The 18,553-nt window shown below is 45.9% G+C and overlaps 1 protein-coding gene across 4 annotated transcripts in view; it reads left to right on the forward strand.

Moving 5' to 3' along the window:
- PRKN (parkin RBR E3 ubiquitin protein ligase) overlaps positions 1-18,553 on the forward strand; it is a 1,413,568-nt gene that overhangs the window by 430,758 nt on the left and 964,257 nt on the right. For all 4 annotated transcript variants that reach the window (XM_045294462.1, XM_045294464.1, XM_045294465.1 and 1 more), the window contains exon 4: positions 12,828-12,946. In XM_045294462.1, coding sequence (XP_045150397.1) covers positions 12,828-12,946 — 119 coding nt within the window. The remainder of the gene's footprint in view (positions 1-12,827; positions 12,947-18,553) is intronic.

Raw genomic sequence — 18,553 nt, forward strand, 5'->3', positions numbered from 1 at the left:
TGTGACAGTGTGCTTCCTTAAAGATGGAAGCCCTGGAAGCCCTGTGCCATGGTCCTACTCAAACTTACAGGGTCCTGATGAATCAAATTCCACTTCTCCGCAATGTTGGTATTTTGTTTTCTTTTAATGTTTTTAGATGGAAAGTTCATGTTCTGCACACCAGAAAACTTTCTTGGGTTTCTGTGTGTTAATTTCAAGTCCAGGTGCTTGACTCCCTGCATATACAATGGGGTATCCCCCCAAAAGTGGATTTTTTCCCCCTCCAAAAGCTATGTATTTAAATTTTTTTTCCCTTTAAAACAACCTTATTACTTGAAAGTACTCTCCATTACACTTAATGTATTTGTCAAATCTGTGATTCCATGCTTGGAAACATTTTTCAATCTCATCTGTTTGGATGGCTGACAGCATCTCCCTTGTTTTTTTTCTTCACTTCTAAGTCATCAAATCACTGTCCTTTCATGCCCCTCTTCATTCACAGAAACAAAAAGAAGTTGCACAAAGTTGCATGGAGTGAAGTCAGGTGAGTGCAGCAAGAGAGGCATACTGTTTTTTGCCAAAAACTGGCACACTGAGATGACTGTGTGAGCAGGTGCGTTGTCATGGTGGCAACACTAGTCCCCTGTCTGCCACAAACCAGGCCTTTTTATTGCACACTTGTGCAATCTTTTCAGAACCTCTGGATAGAGCACTTGAGTAACAGTCTGACCTGATGGAACGAACTCCAAATGCACTACTAGTCGACATTTTTGTCTGTTTGGGAAGTTGATGGACCTCCAGAATGAGGTTTGTCATCAATTGACATTTCACTTTTCTGAAATGAGAAAATCACCTATGCACTTGAGTTTTCCATAGTGTTTTGTCCTTGTAAGCTGTTTCCAACATCACAAGAGTTTCTGTGGCATTATTCCTGAGCAGGAAACAAAATTTCACAGGCACATGCTGTTTTCTTAAACCAGCCATCACAAAAAATGAGGTTGGAACAGAACTACTTTTACAAAAAAATTCACTGACCAGAGCGAACCTTCCCAGGTGACCCCACGGGGTGCAATTAATACTGAGTTGCTGAACACTTCCCTGGCAGGAAAAATGCGTACTATGAAAGTTCTGCTCTGCCCAGCACAATTCCTGTTTTTTGGGGGGAGCTCCCTCATATTTCCTATTATTATTCATCGACACTAGATACAATGCTAACTCTGTCCCCTAAAAATACCTAAAGAATAATAAAACCTACTGCCACCCACCCCACCCCCCAATACCAGTTCATAGTCACCTAATACGGAGTGGAACACTCCCTAGGGTTTCTGAGTATAAATATATTTAGGAGTTAGTTGAACCTCCTCTTTCTTCCAAGAAGCTGCTGGCAGGTTTGAACTGCTGAACTTCGGGTTGTCAGTCCAATGCCCAAGTGTTAACATAAAGGAAAAACGAGCCCCCAGTTTAGTTGTAGTACTTCACATGCTCCTCACGGGCTCAGTGGCTCCATGTGGGCAGTGGCTATCATATGGGACAATGCCATAGAATGTTTCCAGCACGGTGGAGCTCCCCCCTTGTACAGAAATTCCTGGGGATTCCTCAAATGGCTTTTGTCCCTGGGATATTGAGAGAACTTGAACTCACTTTTATCATCTCATTTCGAAGTTTCAGATACTTATTCAGACAAAGAAACGGGGTTGTCACACGAGGGCTCGGTTTAACTTGTTCATGGAGAAAAATAGTGGAAGGTAAAAATAGAATAGTAGATTTCATGTGAAAATGAAGGATTCTGAATTAAAGAAAATTGAATCCTATACAGAAGACAGCAAGGAGACATCTATGATGAATGATGTGATCAAAATCTTTTTCCCCCAGAAAATTAATCTGTTAGCAATTTGGAGAGTTGATAGGTTTTGAAGGGACTGGAAGCAAGGTGGCCTGCTAAACACCACGAAGCAGAGAAGAGGGAGAGCAGAAGGGAGGGAGCCCACAGGGGCAGTAGACAGCCCATCTGCTCTGACGCACAGCTGGCTGCAGTGTCATTGACTGGCTTCCACCTGTGTCGAGCGGCAGCCGGCGGCACTCCACATTCACCGACGCCTCAAAAGATTAGAAGCTTTTCTCTCTCTAAGTAACAATGAAAAGAGGAGTCCTGGTGGCATCGTGGTTATACATGGGACTGCTAACTCTAAAGCCAGCAGTTCAAAGCCACCAGCTGTTCCAGGGAGCAAGATGAGGCTTTTAACTCCTGTAAAAAAGTTACAGTCTCGGAGACCTCTGTCCCGAAAGGAAGGGTCACTTGAGTGGGAACGGACTCGACCGCAGTGGGTCAGCATCAAGTGGGGCAGATGCTGACCCAGAGTGACCCAGAGTGTCCCCTAATGAGTTTCAGGGACGATAGCTATTTCAGAGAGTGGAAAGCCCGTATTTCCCCCATGGAGTGGCTGGAGGTTTGAACTGTTGTCCTTGCGAATTGCAGCCTAGTTCATACCCATTCAGCCACCAGGGCTGCTCATGGTGTGGGTACCAGTTGAAAAAGGTTCTGGTGAGCCAGTCAGGGTGTGATGTAACAACGATGAGAATACAACTTTCCTCTAGTTCCTAAATGATTCCTCCCCACTCCCACTACCGTGACTAGAATTCGACCTTGCAAGTCTGGCTAGAACAGAGGATGTACACTGGTACAGATAGGAACTGAAAATCATCCAGGGTGATGAGCCCTACAGGACCAGTGGTGTGAGTGGCGATACAGGGAGGGTGGAGGGAGAGTGGGTAGGAAGGAGGGAACCGATTACAGGGGACTACATGTGACCTCCTCCCTGGGGGACAGACAACAGAAAAGTGGGTGAGGGGAGACGTCGGACAGGGCAAGATATGACAAAATAACAATTTATAAACTATCAAGGGCTCATGAGGGAGGGGGGAGCGGGGAGGGAGGGGAAAAATGAGGACCTAATGTCGGGGGTTTAAGTGGAGAGAAAATGTTTTGAGAATGAAGTACAAGTGCACTTTACACAATTGATATGTGTATGAATTGTGATAAGAGTTGTATGAGCCCCTAATAAAATGTTTTTAAAAAAAAAAAAAGAAAAAGGTTCTGGGGGTTACTTCAATAGTGCAGACAGTGTCAGACTTAATGAAATAGTTGCGTTACGATGACAAGCCGTAGTTAACACTTTGCTGACTGGCTATTTAAAACCCAGACTCTCACTTGCAGGGAGCTCCTCAGAGGACCGGTATTGTGTCCCAGTCTTGTTGTTGTTGTGAGGTGCCAGGGCGTCGGTCTGACCCATAGAGACCCACAGCACAACAGAGCAAAGCAGACAGAAGGGAACAGCACCTGGTCCTGCTGCATCCTCCCCGCTGTCTTTAAGCTGGAGCCACTGGTGCAGCCCTTGCGTCCGTCCAGCTCGTGGAGGGCCCTCCTCTTTCTCTGCCCTGTTTGCTGTCTACATCACGTCCTTCTCCAGGGACTGGTCTCTCCTGATAAATAGCATGTCCAACGTCTGCAAGTCACCACAGTACGACAAACTGACAGATAAGACATGGTTTCAAAACCTATAAGCTGCATAAACTAGCGTACATGCAAACATGAGTTACCTTATGACCAGCCAGCCATGTATGGGCATGAAAACATGACTGGTCAGTGATGTGTTTAGACCATCGTGTGTGTGCACATACATGTGTGCACATCTTATCATTAGTAGCATGTTAACCTACATACAATGTCTGTTGCATACAACTTGCTGATATGACTCACAGATGTTCAAATATTGGGATTATAAAGATACTTATAATAAAAGGCTATAAGACTGTCTTACTCATTCTTACTCAGAAAACCCAGACTAGGGGGAAAAAAAAGGAACTCAAAACAACAGAAAGGGTTTCTACTTGTGGTAAAAACAACTTTTAAAGGACTCATCAGGACAGACGTCAGTCTTAAGTTGGAGACTGCCTGTATTGTGTGGAAATCTACTTTGTTATTCTTGGTGAAATATTTATAGTAATTAAAATGAAAATGCTATACCAAGTTCTTAGCCCGTCATGTTGCTGAGCTATTTGTAGTATGTAGGATCAACTTCGCAAATGAAGCTTTTCCCATACTCTGGGGCTGTGCGGATGCAGCTGCCCTTTAGGGCTTGAGGAACAGTGGCCGTCGTGTGAGCATCAGTTGTTAGGAGCCTGCAGAGGAAGCCCAGGACGTCTCTGGGCAAATCAGCTCTTCAGGTGACCGATAACAGGCCTACAACTAAAAGTTTGCAGACAATATAAAGAATTCCTCAAAGACTCTTTGCTCATTTCATACATGCCTGTGCACTCCTTCTCTGTCCCAGTCTCTAGGCTAGATACTGTCGGTTTCCTAATTGCTTGCAGAGGCCCGGGGTATGAATATATGGGAGGTAGAGCCTTATCCTTATCAGCAAACATCACAGGCCTTGCTAAAGAGAAGCGTTCCAGCCATCACATTCTCAAACTGTCGCTGCCATTATGTCTGTCTGACTGTTAAAAACCCTCTAGGACAGGACCTGGCTGGTGGTTTCAAACTGCTGACCTTGTGGTGACCAGCCCAACAGGTAACCACGATGCCACCAGGTTTCCTAGTCAGCACAGTAGGGGTAAGTTGCTTAAATCTTTGAGAAAGAGTAGGTTCGCAGCTTGGTTCTGAACCTAGGACTCGGCTGGGCCCTGGAGGCCGTGTGGGTTGGGAGTTCAAGAAATTGTTTCAGGCACAGTGATTCCTGTCTGCAGTGGAGAAGCTTACATCACTCAATATTTCACCTCTGATTAAGAGACCTGTTGTTATTTTATCTTCTCCTTTCCCTAGTGGGTGACATCATAGTACATTCACATGAATCACCACGTCACCAAAAGAACATGGTCCTTCCTGGCTCTTCAGATCGACTTGCGTTTGCCTGCAGCTCCGTTTCCCACAGAGTTTTTGAAATCCATGATGAAAAAGATCAGGTTTACTAATGCGCCATGTTTCATCACTTGCTGCGCAGGGCCCCGGTGGTTGGTTAGCCACTGAGCAGTCTAGGAGAAAGAAAAGGCTGCCTACTCCCCTAAAGTCTTCCAGCCTCAGAAATCACATAGAGGGACACTGAGTTGGAATGGGTTTGATGGCAGGGGCGCAGCAAGAAACAATACTTCAAATAATCGGATTTTGTAAAAGGAGTATGCCATGCCCATAGGGCAGGTTATTAATGTAATACTGAAGGAAAGCATAAGCTTCAAACTAATCACATTGGCTGCCATGGCTGCGGTAGGATGAAGAATGGCGGTGGGCCTGTGTGGGGAGAGTCAAGGGAGGCTGGAGGGGTTTCCAAAGAAGTTCACCCCCTCGAGAGTTAAGTCCTCATGGTTTTCTCCAATACTTTGAATGATTAACATTTGAAGATTTTAAAATGTTTATTTTTTGAATAGCAAAAAAAAAAAAAGTATTGCTTCTTTAAAAATAGATACTGGATTCTCTTTATTCTGAGGTCAAGCCACAGATTAACGTTTCCTACTACAGCACTCCCTTTTGGTATTAAATGCTAACTCTTAAAAATGAGATTTTAGTTCCCTGACTGGTAATTGCTGTGTGTGCACATTCTTGCTGAATGCCAGTGCAATAAAACATTCATGGACATTTCCATGAAGCCGCTAACACTGAATGAGGGACGCGGGGCCAGGGCCAGGCTGGTGGGGAAGTAGCCCTTTCAGTGATTGCTGGCCATGGCCCAGAATTGCCAACCTGCGGGAAGGTGCCACTCTCCTGCCTCCATAGAATCAATCTCCTGCAGTAAGCAAGTCGCGCAATCCATTGTCCCAGTCTGTGCTGCTGTCACACTGTAGAGGGCCACGCTGGGCTTGGCGATCACGGAGTCACAGTCTTCCTGAGCTAGCACTGCCGCCTGGAGTACACTGGCGAACCTTCTGGAGCCTCGTTGTTCTGTTCCGTGAGGATGCGCTGACATGGGAGTCAAATTCACCACAAGAACCACACTAGCAACAGGGGTGGATACTTTATTACTTATACTTAGCTATATAATCGTTTAACAATATATCCATGACAATCTAAGGAACACACCTTTGACAGTGGGTTTAAATACCGGGGTGCCTACCTCAAGGTCAGCAGTCCAAATGAACGAGTCTCTCCCAGCGCGAAGAACGAAGCAGTCTGGTCCTGTCAAGATTTACAGCTGTGGAAGCTATGGGGGAAATTCTCCTGTGTCTTGTGGCTCCCTCTGGGTCCACTCTGAATTCAGAGATGAAACAGAGCAACCTTATAAGACACAAGGCCTCTCATCACAGTGCCGCAAGGGTCAAATCTTTCTGTTTCTTCTTCTCTATATCCAAAATCATCTTTGTACCGGTGCAGGGAACAGTTATTTTTTCTCCAGAGTTCTGGAAGACTCTCCTTGGTGTGGTTACCTGCGTTCCAGGTTAGACAGGGAGATAGGGACCAGGCACCTTAATGTGCTGTGTACTCCTGTGCTGTCTAACTGAATAGCTGCCTTCTAAATAGGGATAATTCGATGAAATTTATTTACAATGAATACAGCCTGAAATATAATTTCTCACTGTCATCACTCTGCAAATTTTCAATTACAAAAAAAAATATTAAAAAAATTTTTTTTTCAATTGCCACTGGTGGCTATCTTTGCTGTCCCTCAGTTGATATAAAGTTTGTACAGAATCCTGTTGCCCCCATGTACTACAGAATGAAACATCGTCCCCTCCTGTAACATCTCGTTGGTCATTGGTCAGCTTGAATCCATCGTTGTGGTCAAGGTGTATTTTCAGTGTCACCCAAATTCTGCTCTTCAAGCATCCACATTGAATACTTTCTGGAAGGAAATCACCAACCTTTCTTCCTGGTCTCTCTTACTCTAGATGCTCTGCCAACACCCACCCACCTTCGGTGACCCTGCTTGTGTATTAGTTCTCGCTCCTACCTCTTGTCTGACGACAGGCCACATTGCAGCCACTCTATTGGAAAGTGCAGGAGTAGACTGTTTTTTATCACCCCAGACAGGTCTGTTGCAAGCATTCTCTCACTTCAGTTTTTAACGTGTTTCAATGCGGTCAACATTATTTTGAATCTTTTGTGTTCTGGTGCTTGGCAGTTGAATAGTCCATTGATACAGAAGGGCATGTTATCCAGACATAAAAATGTACTAAGTCTTACTCCTTCACCGACTAGAAAATCACTGTCAAGTAAATTAAGCTCTTGACTCTGTCACCACCTCTTCGGAGGTCATTGGAACCTTTTCATGAGAATCAGAATGGATTTTCTTAATTACCCATGTATCTCTTTGAAACAACTGTCCTCAGGCCAAAAGCCCATCAACTAAAACCCATTAAAAATATTTTTTAAATGAAGCAGTGTAAATGAAGTGTTGTACTCAAAAAGCCAGAAGCAAATGCAGGCTTCAGTCAATACCTTATGTCTATTGTTAATGCTCTCGATAGGTTTTAAGGCCAAGGAAGGAGAATAGATGAAAAGATGAGCATTGCTTAAGGATGATTTAGTCAAAGTGGAAGAGAAAAATGCAGGCTGACAATAAAATGATAATGCTAAGTTGTGGTAGAAACTGACTTGACAGCAGACTAATGTTCAGTGGTACATTCCTACTTTAAAAAGGCCCTGAACAAATGCACACTATTTGTGGTTTTAACATCTTTGTGGTGGGAGGGGAAAAATAGCTTCTGAAAGAAATTAATATAGTTTACCCTGTGAAAAAATTACATTAGTAAGCCAAACCTCCAGGCAAATGATAAACGAATAATATATGTTTGTTTAGGGGTGAAGGAGACATAGAAGCCCTGTGGTATGGTGCTTACCTGTTGGGCTGCTAACTTCAAGGTCAACAGTTTGAAACCCTTATCAGCCCATCCTCAGAGGGCTTTCTACTCCCATAAAGAGTTTCAGGCTCAGACACTCACGGGGCAGTCCTACCCTGTCCTATAGGTCATTGCGAGTTGGCAGGGAGGTTACGATTCGGTGGCTGTGTGCATAAGCATTAGACTGCTTACCAAAAGGTTGAAGGTTTAGAAGCTCCAGGTGCTCCAAGGGAGAAAGATGAAGCTGCCTCCTCCTGGACAGATGGACAGTCTTGGAGCGTCTATGTAGGGTTAATAGGAGTTGGAATTGACTCCCTGGCAGTGAGGGCACTGTTTTAGTGTGTGCTTGGGGGCCGGGAGGTGGGGCGAGGGGAGGGCAGAACCCAGTTGTCAGCTGGTTTTTAAGGTTATCAACTTTCCCAGTTGAACCAACTCTTCCTGTCACGGTTGTCGCTGGTAGGTGCTGTCAGGTCATGCTCACTGCTGAAGACCCCGGTTTCCATCAGAAAGAAACTGCCCAGTCCTGCACCAGCCTTGCCGTAGTGGAGGAGCCCGTGGCTGCAGTCCCTCTGCCAGTCTACCCTGTTGAGGGCCTGCCTCTTTGGCTGTCTCTGTCCCTCTATGTTTTTTTCAACATTTTTATTGGCATATAATCCACATAGCATACCATTCAATCATTCGATCATATCAAGAACAATTGTACAATCATTACCACAATTAAATTTAGAACATTTTTACTCTTTTCTTTCCCCCGTGATTGAATCACCTTTAAAACGAGTTGAGTAATTACATTCCGTTCTAGTGCTAGAACATTCTAGTCCACTCCCCCCCTTCATTGTTTACACCAGAAATCCCCCCACTCTCTCTGTCTCCCCACCCCCTCTTGATCCTACGGCCTATATCTTCTACCAACCCTTGGATATGTCCTTATCTCTCTGCATCCACTCCTTCTGTGCTTCACAAACTGTAAACCCAACAGAAACAGTAAAGAGCAAAAATGAAATATCATGGTTCCGCTCCTCTCTTTTACCAAGCTTGATGTCTTTCTTCAGGGCCTGTTCCCCCCTGACAACATATCCAAAGTCAGAGAGGTGAAGTCTTGCCAAGCTCACAGCTAAGGAGCATTCTGACTGAAGTCCGTCCTCCAAGATAGAATGGTTGGTCAGTGGGGTTCATATTTGTTCTTCCTCTGAGAAATATCATTTCACAGGATGCTTCTGTCAGGAAGGGACAGGCTTGTCACGCTTCCTCCTATTGTCAGAGTCCAGAAGGTCTACAGAGCCTACAGCCTGGGAACATGGTTAACTGGGCGGAACCAAGGGTGATTGGACCCAAGAGTCTCCTATATTGTAGTGTGTGTGTGGCACCTTTTAACAGCATGCAAGCTACCATAGTGCTTTGTAGCATAGGCTTATTTTATAGTTAATTTGGTATCAATATAACTGAAGAAACCAAGTTTCTTAGTAGAAAGCTGATTGGTGGTACATGCAGATTCCTTTCTTTAAGATGTTGATATTGAAGGATTTAAGGGGTGATGTGTTGTGATGTCTTCAATTTGGTTACAAATGATCCAGCCAATAACCCAAGTGTGTGTGTGTCTATGCATGTGTATGTACACAGAGGCGCCCTAGTGGTGGTGGGGGCTACCTGTGAGGCTGCTGACGACAGTATCAGGCACAGGACCCTCGAGAGAAAGACGTGGTGGTCTGCCTGCTCCTGGAAAGGTGCACAACCCTGGAAACCCGAAGGGCAGTGCCACACAGCTCTATTAGCATAGACTCGATGGTGGTGGGTTTGGTTTGAGTTTGTATTGGCATTCGTGTGCACACACACATGCACACATATACACACTCCCACTCATACACATACACTGAAAGAGAGTATCCTCAAATGGTTAGCAAGTGTGGAAAACTGTGAAGGGAGTAAGTGCTACAATTTTGGCAAGATTTTCCCACCTTTGATAGTGGAAGGGTGTTTTGTCAGCTCAAACACAAGCTTCTTTGATTATTGATTATTTTGAGTTGCAACGAGTTGCCAGCTGGGAGGGCCAAGTAACGGTTGATGGGCATGATAGTAATGAGAAAATGATGGTAAGTGCCCAGCAGAAGTGTGAGGGAGCCTGGGTGTGGAGGGGCAGCTATGCACCCAGAGGAAGGCTTCCCAGACCTGTGTGGACTTGACTTGCCATCCTTGGAGGAGTCTGGCTCCTCTAGGACCTTATCCCTGCCCAGCGAATGTGGGTCTCTTCAGGACACAGAAAAGCTTGCCTACTTGAAGTAGTGGTCCAGTGCCATCCAGACCATGGCACCTTGTCTGGCTGGCCCTCAACAGTTACCTGGTGCCCACACTCCTTGCCTGAGCAGTCAACAGCTTGAAATTTGCAGAGCTCAGGACTGACCTGACCTGATTTTCCTCAGACTGGCTGCTATTAATCCCCAACTTGCGGCCAGCTCTGGGAAGCAAAGTGTAATAGATTGCATGCCGTCTCCAGCAGGCTGCCAGGGCCCACGGCGGACACAGGCGGAGGCATGCAGCAACGTCTGAATAACTTCTCAAGGACTCCTGTGAAGGTTGTCCCACTACCAAGGAGCAGGGAAGGAACTTGCAGCCTCCAGATGCTGCCTTGATACATCGTTAGCTGCAACAATATCACAAACACTGTTGGTGCCCTTGGCAGAGAGAGGAGTCATTTTCATTCCCTGCTATTTCTGAGCTGCTTTTAATATTGTAAAATTACTGCTAATGCACCCTTTCAACAACACCAGCCCCTTTCACCCTGGCTTCCCTTTGGAGAACCTCTCTCCTGCTCGGCCTCCCCCACCCCCCACCCCTTTCTCCTTTTCCTTTACACTTAGCCTTTACAGGAGGCTGAGAGAACATGGTAAATGGGAATTGTCCTGATTGCTGATAAAAAGGAAAAGCCCCTGTCTCCATCCTAAGTTTTGCTTAGTACATGTTAGAATTGTTCCAGGTCTTGCAATCTCCAGATACTCTGTCAGTTTTCAGGTTATAAATATTTATAGCCCATTAATCCATGGCTCCGATCTGTTGTGTTTCTGGCGTGCATAAAACCTTGAGGATCTATGTGAAATAATTATATTTGCTAATACCACTACATTTATAAACCTGAAGACTCTTGCCCATTGAGGCACCAACGCTGTGTGGCAGTGTCAGGGAATCATAGTTTTTCACCACCACAGACAAGCCTTTGTATTTTATCACCCCCTACACTAGGAACTTTCTGCATTAATCTCTGTAGCGTTTATAAAACACATTGCCAATACACGATACACTTGTAAAGCGTGGCAACTTTATCTTGCACAGTGTTTTCCCCTCGCAACTAAGGAAGGGCGACAGAACCAACAACAGTGCAGTGTGTCTACAGAATCCCTTTCCGTAAATGAGAAACACAAGTGGACGTGCCACCCAGGTCACTTACTCGCTGTGCCATTCCCATCCATTTTGTTCTAATGGGTTTCAGGTGACCATGGTATTTGGGGGACCTAATATTTCTGCATGGGACATTCAGCAAGCCTTCCTGAATGTTAATTTCAGGTGTGTTGGATATGTTAGTAAAATTTTAGGAAAGATCTCATGACACAACCAATTACATTGCCTCTGTCCAACCACAGGAAAACACAAACCCAGTTCACTGCTATGGACCTGACGCCGACTCAGAGCCCCCGTGTTGGGCAGGGTAGACTGTCTCTTCAAAGGACCAGAGAGCCTCGTCTTTCCCTTGAAGAGCAACTGGTGATTTCTAACTGCCCACTTTGTGGTTAGCAGCTCAATGAGTAACCACTACACCACCAGGACTCCAATTTCAGTAAGGGAGTTATTAGTAATTTGTAGACACTGAGAAAGACGGGCAGGGGGTTGCTGTACTGAATGCTTCCAAATAAGATTCACTGTGCAGGTGCAGCCGTGTGAAGTCATACTGGAAGAGCTCGCTCCATCCCTAAGGACCCCTGTGGTGCAGTAGTTAAGAGTTGGGCTGCTAACCACAAGGTCAGCAGTTCAAAACCACTGGCTGCTCTGTAGGAAAAATATGGAACTTTCTATTCCTATAAAGAGTTACAGACTCGAGAAGTCCCAGGGGAAGTTCCCTAAAGGGTCACTAAGAGCGAGCATCTATTTGATGGCAGTGAGTTTCTTTGGTTTAATATTATCCCCATGTTATATTCTTTGAGAGCCACAATCAGCGATGTGGACTTCATTGATTGTTGTTAATTGGGGCAGCTTTTGCCCTGGTAAAATGTATGAGAGGGCTTCACCGAACACGTGGGAAGATCCCTTGATTATTGCGTTCCACTGTTCCGTAGGCTTTTGCGAGCCCCCCACATGCATTTTTTCCAACAGCATGTGTCCAGTGGTGGAGACTGCTGATGACATACCAAGTATCCATTTCTGCTCCCAGACCCTGGTCTGCCAGGCTCCCCAGGGCCTTGTTCCACTTCAGGTGCAAACTCACCCATGTCTATGGTTAGAAGGTCTTCATGGGAACCCAGAGTTCTGAATTCCCCGGGGGCTGCCCTCTCACAAGCAGTGGGGCTGGTGTGTCCCTTTGGGCAGGGTTTACGAGGGAAACCTGGATCTTTCCCAGGTGTGAGCAGTACATTCCACTGGAATCCGGAGCAGGGGTCTCTGATTCTCCAACAGGCCTTGCATTTCTGGTCCTCTCTGTGGGCTCTGCCATCCCAGAGCGCACTCACTGAATGAGGGTCACCGTGTTGCACAGGCTCTCGATGTCCAGCTGGGTAGCAGGCTGCTTCCAGTGCTGCAAAGTCGCTGGGGCTGTTGACAAGAAGAAAAGCCGCTCCTCTTTTGAGCATAGGACGAGGTGTTTCTGATTTAAATGGTTGGGTCCTCCTTGAAGCATTCATCCTGCCCCTGTTTCAGCAGGCCCCTGAGTGGGAAGTAAGTTGGAACATTTCCTCTATCAAGTACTTTAAAGGGAGCTTCATGGCCCAAAGTGGGTGATAGGCTTTGACTGATAGTTCCCCTGCTTTTGCTCCCCGCAGGTGGACGCACCTACAACAGCTTCTATGTGTATTGCAAAGGCCCCTGTCAAGCGGTGCAGCCCGGAAAACTCAGGGTGCAGTGCGGCACCTGCAAGCAAGCCACGCTCACCTTGACCCAGGTAAGGCACTGCAGCCGGCACCTGTGAATCTCCCAAAGTGTGCCCTTTGCTGGTTCTAAGTATTCATCACACGTCATGGGCAATGAGAGGCGTTGTTCTGTGTGACCAGAAGAGTTCACGATCACTAGCATTCTATCTTAAGTGTCAGCTTGGCCTGCTGGGATTCTTTCCGTTCAAGTTTGCGCAGCACAAGGCCACTCCCCAGATCCCTTTGATCCAGACCGCTTGGGAAAGAGCGGAGAGACTGCTTTTCCTAACAAAGTGATGGTTCTTTGATGAGGGTCTTTATGAGAAGGGACTTCTTTGTGTGAAAGAGCCTTCTGGACCACCAGAAATGTTCAATGCCTTGCTCTGTGGGGGTGGTCAGATTACTTGTCTGTTTACATCTAAGCGCACTGCCCTGTCCTTTGAAGGAAGAACCCTTGAAGGTGCCAGATATGAGCTCTGCTTCAATAGAAAAGAGCGAAAGAGAAAACGGGCGATCAGCAAACAGTGTGCTAATTCAGCCAGGTCAGCAAACTGTGTCCCACGGGCCAAACAGGGCCCGCTGTCCGCTGCTGTAGAACCCTCGGGCTCAGTGTGGTTCTGTCGCTTTGTAGATGGTGGAGGAACAAAAGGAAAAGATGTCCCCACAGTCCGTGTAAAGTAAATGAAATGTACATTTCCATGTGCATAAGTAAAGTTGTATCAGGACATAGCCACGCCCATTCCTCTAGGGAGTGGCTCCAGGGGCTTTCGAGTGGTGGGGCCAGAGGTGAGCTGAGTTGTTGCAAAGCCTGAAATATTTACCTCTCCTGCTTTAGGGGGGAGTTGGTACTGCTGGTTTCAAATAGTAGGAGATTTTTTTTCATTGATTCCAAGTGATGGGTGAGTAGGACTTGGCTAGATGAGAGAAGAGTGAGAATGTTGCGTGGGGCACGTAGGGCATTTAGCAAAGAGGCATAAAAGGACACCATATACAGCTATTGTTGTTAGGTACCACCCATAGTGACCACCTGCATAACAGAATGCACACCGCCAGCTCCTCACAATTGTTCCCATGTTCGAACCTGCGGTTGGAGCCCCGTTCCTCTTGTCTGCTGCCTTTCTGTTTTACCAAGCATCATGTCATTCTCCACAGACCGGTCTCTCCCGATAACATTTCCAACGTGTGTGAGACAAAGTCTCACCATCCTGGCTTCTACGGTGCATTTAGCTGTACATCTTCTAAGACAAATTTCTTTGTTGTTGTTTTTTTGGCAGTCCATGATACTTGAGATATTCTTTGCCAACACCGTAATTCCAATGCATTGATTCTTCTTCAATCTTCCTGAGTTAATGTCCAACTTTTACATGCATATGAGGCTATTGGAAATACCATGCCTTGGGTCAGGCACACCCAAGTCCTCAAAGTGACATCCTTGCTCTTCAACACTTTAACAAAATCTTGTGCAACCTACTTACCCAATGCCACACATCCTTTGATCTCTTGACTGCTGCTTCCGTGAACATTGATTATGGATTTGAGCAAGATGAAATCCTTGACCATTTCAGTCTTTTCTCCATTTCTCCTGATGTTACCTATTGGCCCAGCTGTGGGAATTACATTGGGTTGTGATCCATACTGAAGGATGCCATCCGTGATCTTCATTACGCCGGTGTTAGGTCATCAAGTAGGCTGCCGCACTGTGTGCAACAGAAGGAAATAATGGTTGGTTCTGTGCCATTCTCACAGCTGTTAGAACTATTAGGGCCTACTAGTACTAGGAACCCTATTTTAGGATTGAGACAGAGGAGGTTTAAAGATATTTCTAAAAATCCCCCAGGAAATAAAATGGTTGACTTGGTTTTGGGACTCTGGGTTCCTGACCTGAACTTGAGCTCGGCCATCTTTCTCCTTTGTGCTCTTTGGCTGTGTTTACAATTAGAGTCACCTGTACTCAAGTATCCATAGTGACCAGGCAGGAGGAGGAGATCCAGACACATGTGAGCCCTGGGGGGTGTCAGGGACTGTGGTAGATGGGTGAGGTCCTGGCTAGCCCTGCCTGCTGCTAGCAGAGTGATGGGATGATATCTTAATATGACCACATTGTTATTTATTTTCATAATCAAGGAAAATAACCAATCTGGAATTAAGTGTGAAAATGTTCATTTGAAAGTATGCCCAGTGAGGTAGGGTTCTAGTGGGTAAAGCCCAGACAGAGGAGACGCTGGATGACGGGAGTTTGTCAGACTGATTGTGGCCCCAGGTTCTGCCTGGTTAGAATCCTGACTTCTTCACTTGAAGAAGCCCTGGTGCCATAGTGGGTAGGCGTTGTGCTGGGAACTGCCAGTTGAGAAAGGTGAGGCCTTTGACTCCCATATAGAATGACAGTGTCAGAAAGCCACGGGGCCAGTTCTGCCCTGCCCGCTAGGGTTGCTCTGAGGATCACGCTATGAGTTGTCCTCCACTCAGTGACAGTGAGTTGGGTTGGTTTATGTTCACCTGGGACATTTGAAATAGAGGGTGCCCTTAACTCTTTCTTGTAAAGGTTAGTTAATATGAGAAGAGTGTTTAGAATTGAACCTGGAGCATTAACACATAAAAATATTGGGCTATTATTTTCATCATACAATACGATAATGATTTATATTGTTGTCCATGAGGTCACTAGAAGTCAAAGCCTACTCAACAACAATATATACATATACATTGCTCCTTTACTCTAAGGTCATTTCAGACTTGAACTCTTTTTTTTTTTTTTTGTATAGACATAATACTTGGGGTTTTTAAATATGCACATGTAATATTTAGATTTTGGGGTCATTTGTTGCTGTTAGGTGCCATTGAGTCAATTCTGGCTTATGAAGACTCTGTATGACAGAGCAAATCATCCCTCCCTTGTGCTGCACCATCCTCCCAATCCATCTTCTGGTTGTGCCCATTGTTGCAGCCACTGTGTCAGTCCATACGGAGGGTCTTCCTCGTTTGTTGCTGCCCCATCCACTTTACTAATTGTGATGTCCTTCTCCAGGGACTGGTCTCTCCTGACAACACATCCAAAGTCGGTGAGGTACACTTTCACTATCCTTGTTCCTAAGTAACCAGTTCTTTTGAAACCATGGATAACACTCTCACCTTCACTCCCTCCCCTCCATAAGAAGGCTGGGCTGAGTCCATCCCAACATCCGCCTCTGGATGCAGTGAGGCATCATCCTGACCTGGACCTACCAACAAGGGAGTGCCCATCATTGGCTCTCTCCACCCATCTCCAAGGCTGGCTCCCAGGATCACCTATGCTGGTCCCCAGAACTACTCTACCATTCATGCCCTCAATTCAAGCACTGGATCCCCCTGCACCTGCTTTTTGTTCTGCATATCTTAGACCCCCGTGAAGTGTTGCCTGAGCTCTCTGGTCTCTCCAGGCTCTGCTCTGTCCCTCCCACAGCAGGCCAAGTCATCCTCTGCATCGTGGCTGACATTGCCACGTCCCGTGCAATTGCCCATTGACCTGTGGACACCCCATTGTTCCACGAGCTTCCTCAAAGCCCGAGCTTTGTCAGCGTGGAGCCCTGCCACACCTTTCTCCAGTGGAGCAGCCCCTGGCTGGGTACAAACAGCTGCCCTTTTGGTTAACAGCTGAGCGCTTGACCCCTGTGCCACCGGGTTCTTCTTGGCCCATTCTGAAAAGGTTAGCAGCTATTGGGATCATTTGGTTCAGGGGACGAGTGGTCTGCTCAGCAAGACAATAAGTATGTGAGCACAGAAGCACCTGGTGATGTCATCCTGGGAAATCTCACCTGCCAGACAGATCTTTCCAGCTGAGGAAGGCTCCCCACCGGTGATCCAGTCCTCAGCCTCATCTCCTCTCAGTGTTGTTTGGCCTGTACTCAGTGTGACAGATGTGAAGCCAATCAGAAGCCAGGCGATTGCTGCAGCCAAGAAGTCGGGATGTGTTTGCTCTTGGAACCCCTACCATTGCATTATCTGCAGGTGAACTTGATCGTTACTACTCTAAGGAGGTGCTCTGACCTGGGGTGGCAGGAAAGCTAAAAAGCTTCTGGTGAGAAATGGTGCAATAAGTAGAAGAAGATGTGGAGTGCCTGGCATGATGGATTATCTTTAAAATTGGTTTATAGATTAGGCACAATTTATGGGCAGAAGCTTATTAAGAAATATTGTCTGACTGCATAATCATCCCAAACTTAATATTTGTTACAGAGTAATTGTTGGTCAGGAATCGACTTGATGCTCTTATTATCAAAACCCTCGCTCACATCTGAGCCGTAAATTAAAGTCTGAGAGTGTGTCTGTGCTTACGCTCCGTTCCATGTACCACGGTTCCTGCGCTGGCTTTCATCTGTGGGCATGTTGCGGTTTTCCACGTCCAGTGGAGAAGTCAGTACAGGTTCTTTCCTTTAAATATTCTTAGTCTTTTACCATACATTGTGGGTGTCCCAATGGTGACATCACAGCCTTAACTGCCTTCTTATTGTTAGTGGTGGGACAGTTGTAACGAGCGGCGCGATCAATAATTACTTAACGCTCTTAGACATTTTCGAATGCTCGGTTTATTCACTGCAAACACACATCAAACAATCTAAAATAGTACTCAAACTATTAAGGGCACACAACTATAAGCATAAGGGCAGAGTAACAACTATGAGCATAAAGGCATAATAATAACACTTCTCACACATTTCATACTAGCACCATAGTCTCAATCAGCATTGCCTCATCAGTGTACTCACCCCAAGTAGAGTTGGAGAGAGCAGGAGGTGATGTCTCCTTGGTTCCTAGCTCTCGCTAAAGGTCAGTGTCTCTACCTGGGTTTAAATGGACATTTTGGCCAGTTCTTTGACGTTCTCACTGTCCCAGTCAAGTCTTATTTGGTTTGTCCAGGCTTTAGGTGGCTTGGCTAGGTTTTGTGCTTCGGCCTGGTCTCAGCCCGGTCTTATCGAGTCTTTCCATGCTTTAGGTGGCTTGGCTAGATTTTGGGTGTCGGTCAGGTCTCAGCTCAGTCTTATCAGGGGTCTCACATTTTTGTGGTGACTTCTTTGATGTAAGTGTTGGCCTGGGCCCCAATATTACATTTTATTTTTTCTTTAAAGTGGAGTTTCTTGTGCTTGTTTATTTGATGTGGCTCAATGTCTTGCAAGGTAGTTCAATGTCTTGTAAGGTAGTTCAACATCTTGCAAGGAAGTTTTATGGTGCTCTCATCAACAGTTCATGTCTTTTAATGAAATATTAAGTAATCCAGTGACTTCTTTATGGTGAGTACAGTGGGGGGTGGATTTCAGTTCAATTGCATTCATTCAGCTCTGCATCTAACACTTCAAACCACTTTTCACCTCTTCCCATAGTCAACCCCACCCCTCCCCTGTTTTCTCTTCTTCTTCTTGTGGGTCTGCCCCCTCCTTTTCTCCCATGGCCTTACTTCCCCCACCCCTGTCCACACTTCTTTGGTAACCTCCCAAGTCTGTTGCCTTTGGTGCGAAAGTCTTTATCTTTTTTTTTTTTTTATCGTATCGTTAGGGGCTCATACAACTCATCACAATCCATACATATATCACTTGTGTAAAGCACCTTTGTACATTCATTGTCCTCATCATTCTTAAAGCATTTGCTCTCCACCTAAGCCCCTGGCA

This window comes from Echinops telfairi, unplaced genomic scaffold, assembly GCF_000313985.2.
Source record: "Echinops telfairi isolate 266 unplaced genomic scaffold, ASM31398v2 ScPeMD7_3533;HRSCAF=4204_0, whole genome shotgun sequence".
NCBI lineage: Eukaryota > Metazoa > Chordata > Mammalia > Afrosoricida > Tenrecidae > Echinops > Echinops telfairi.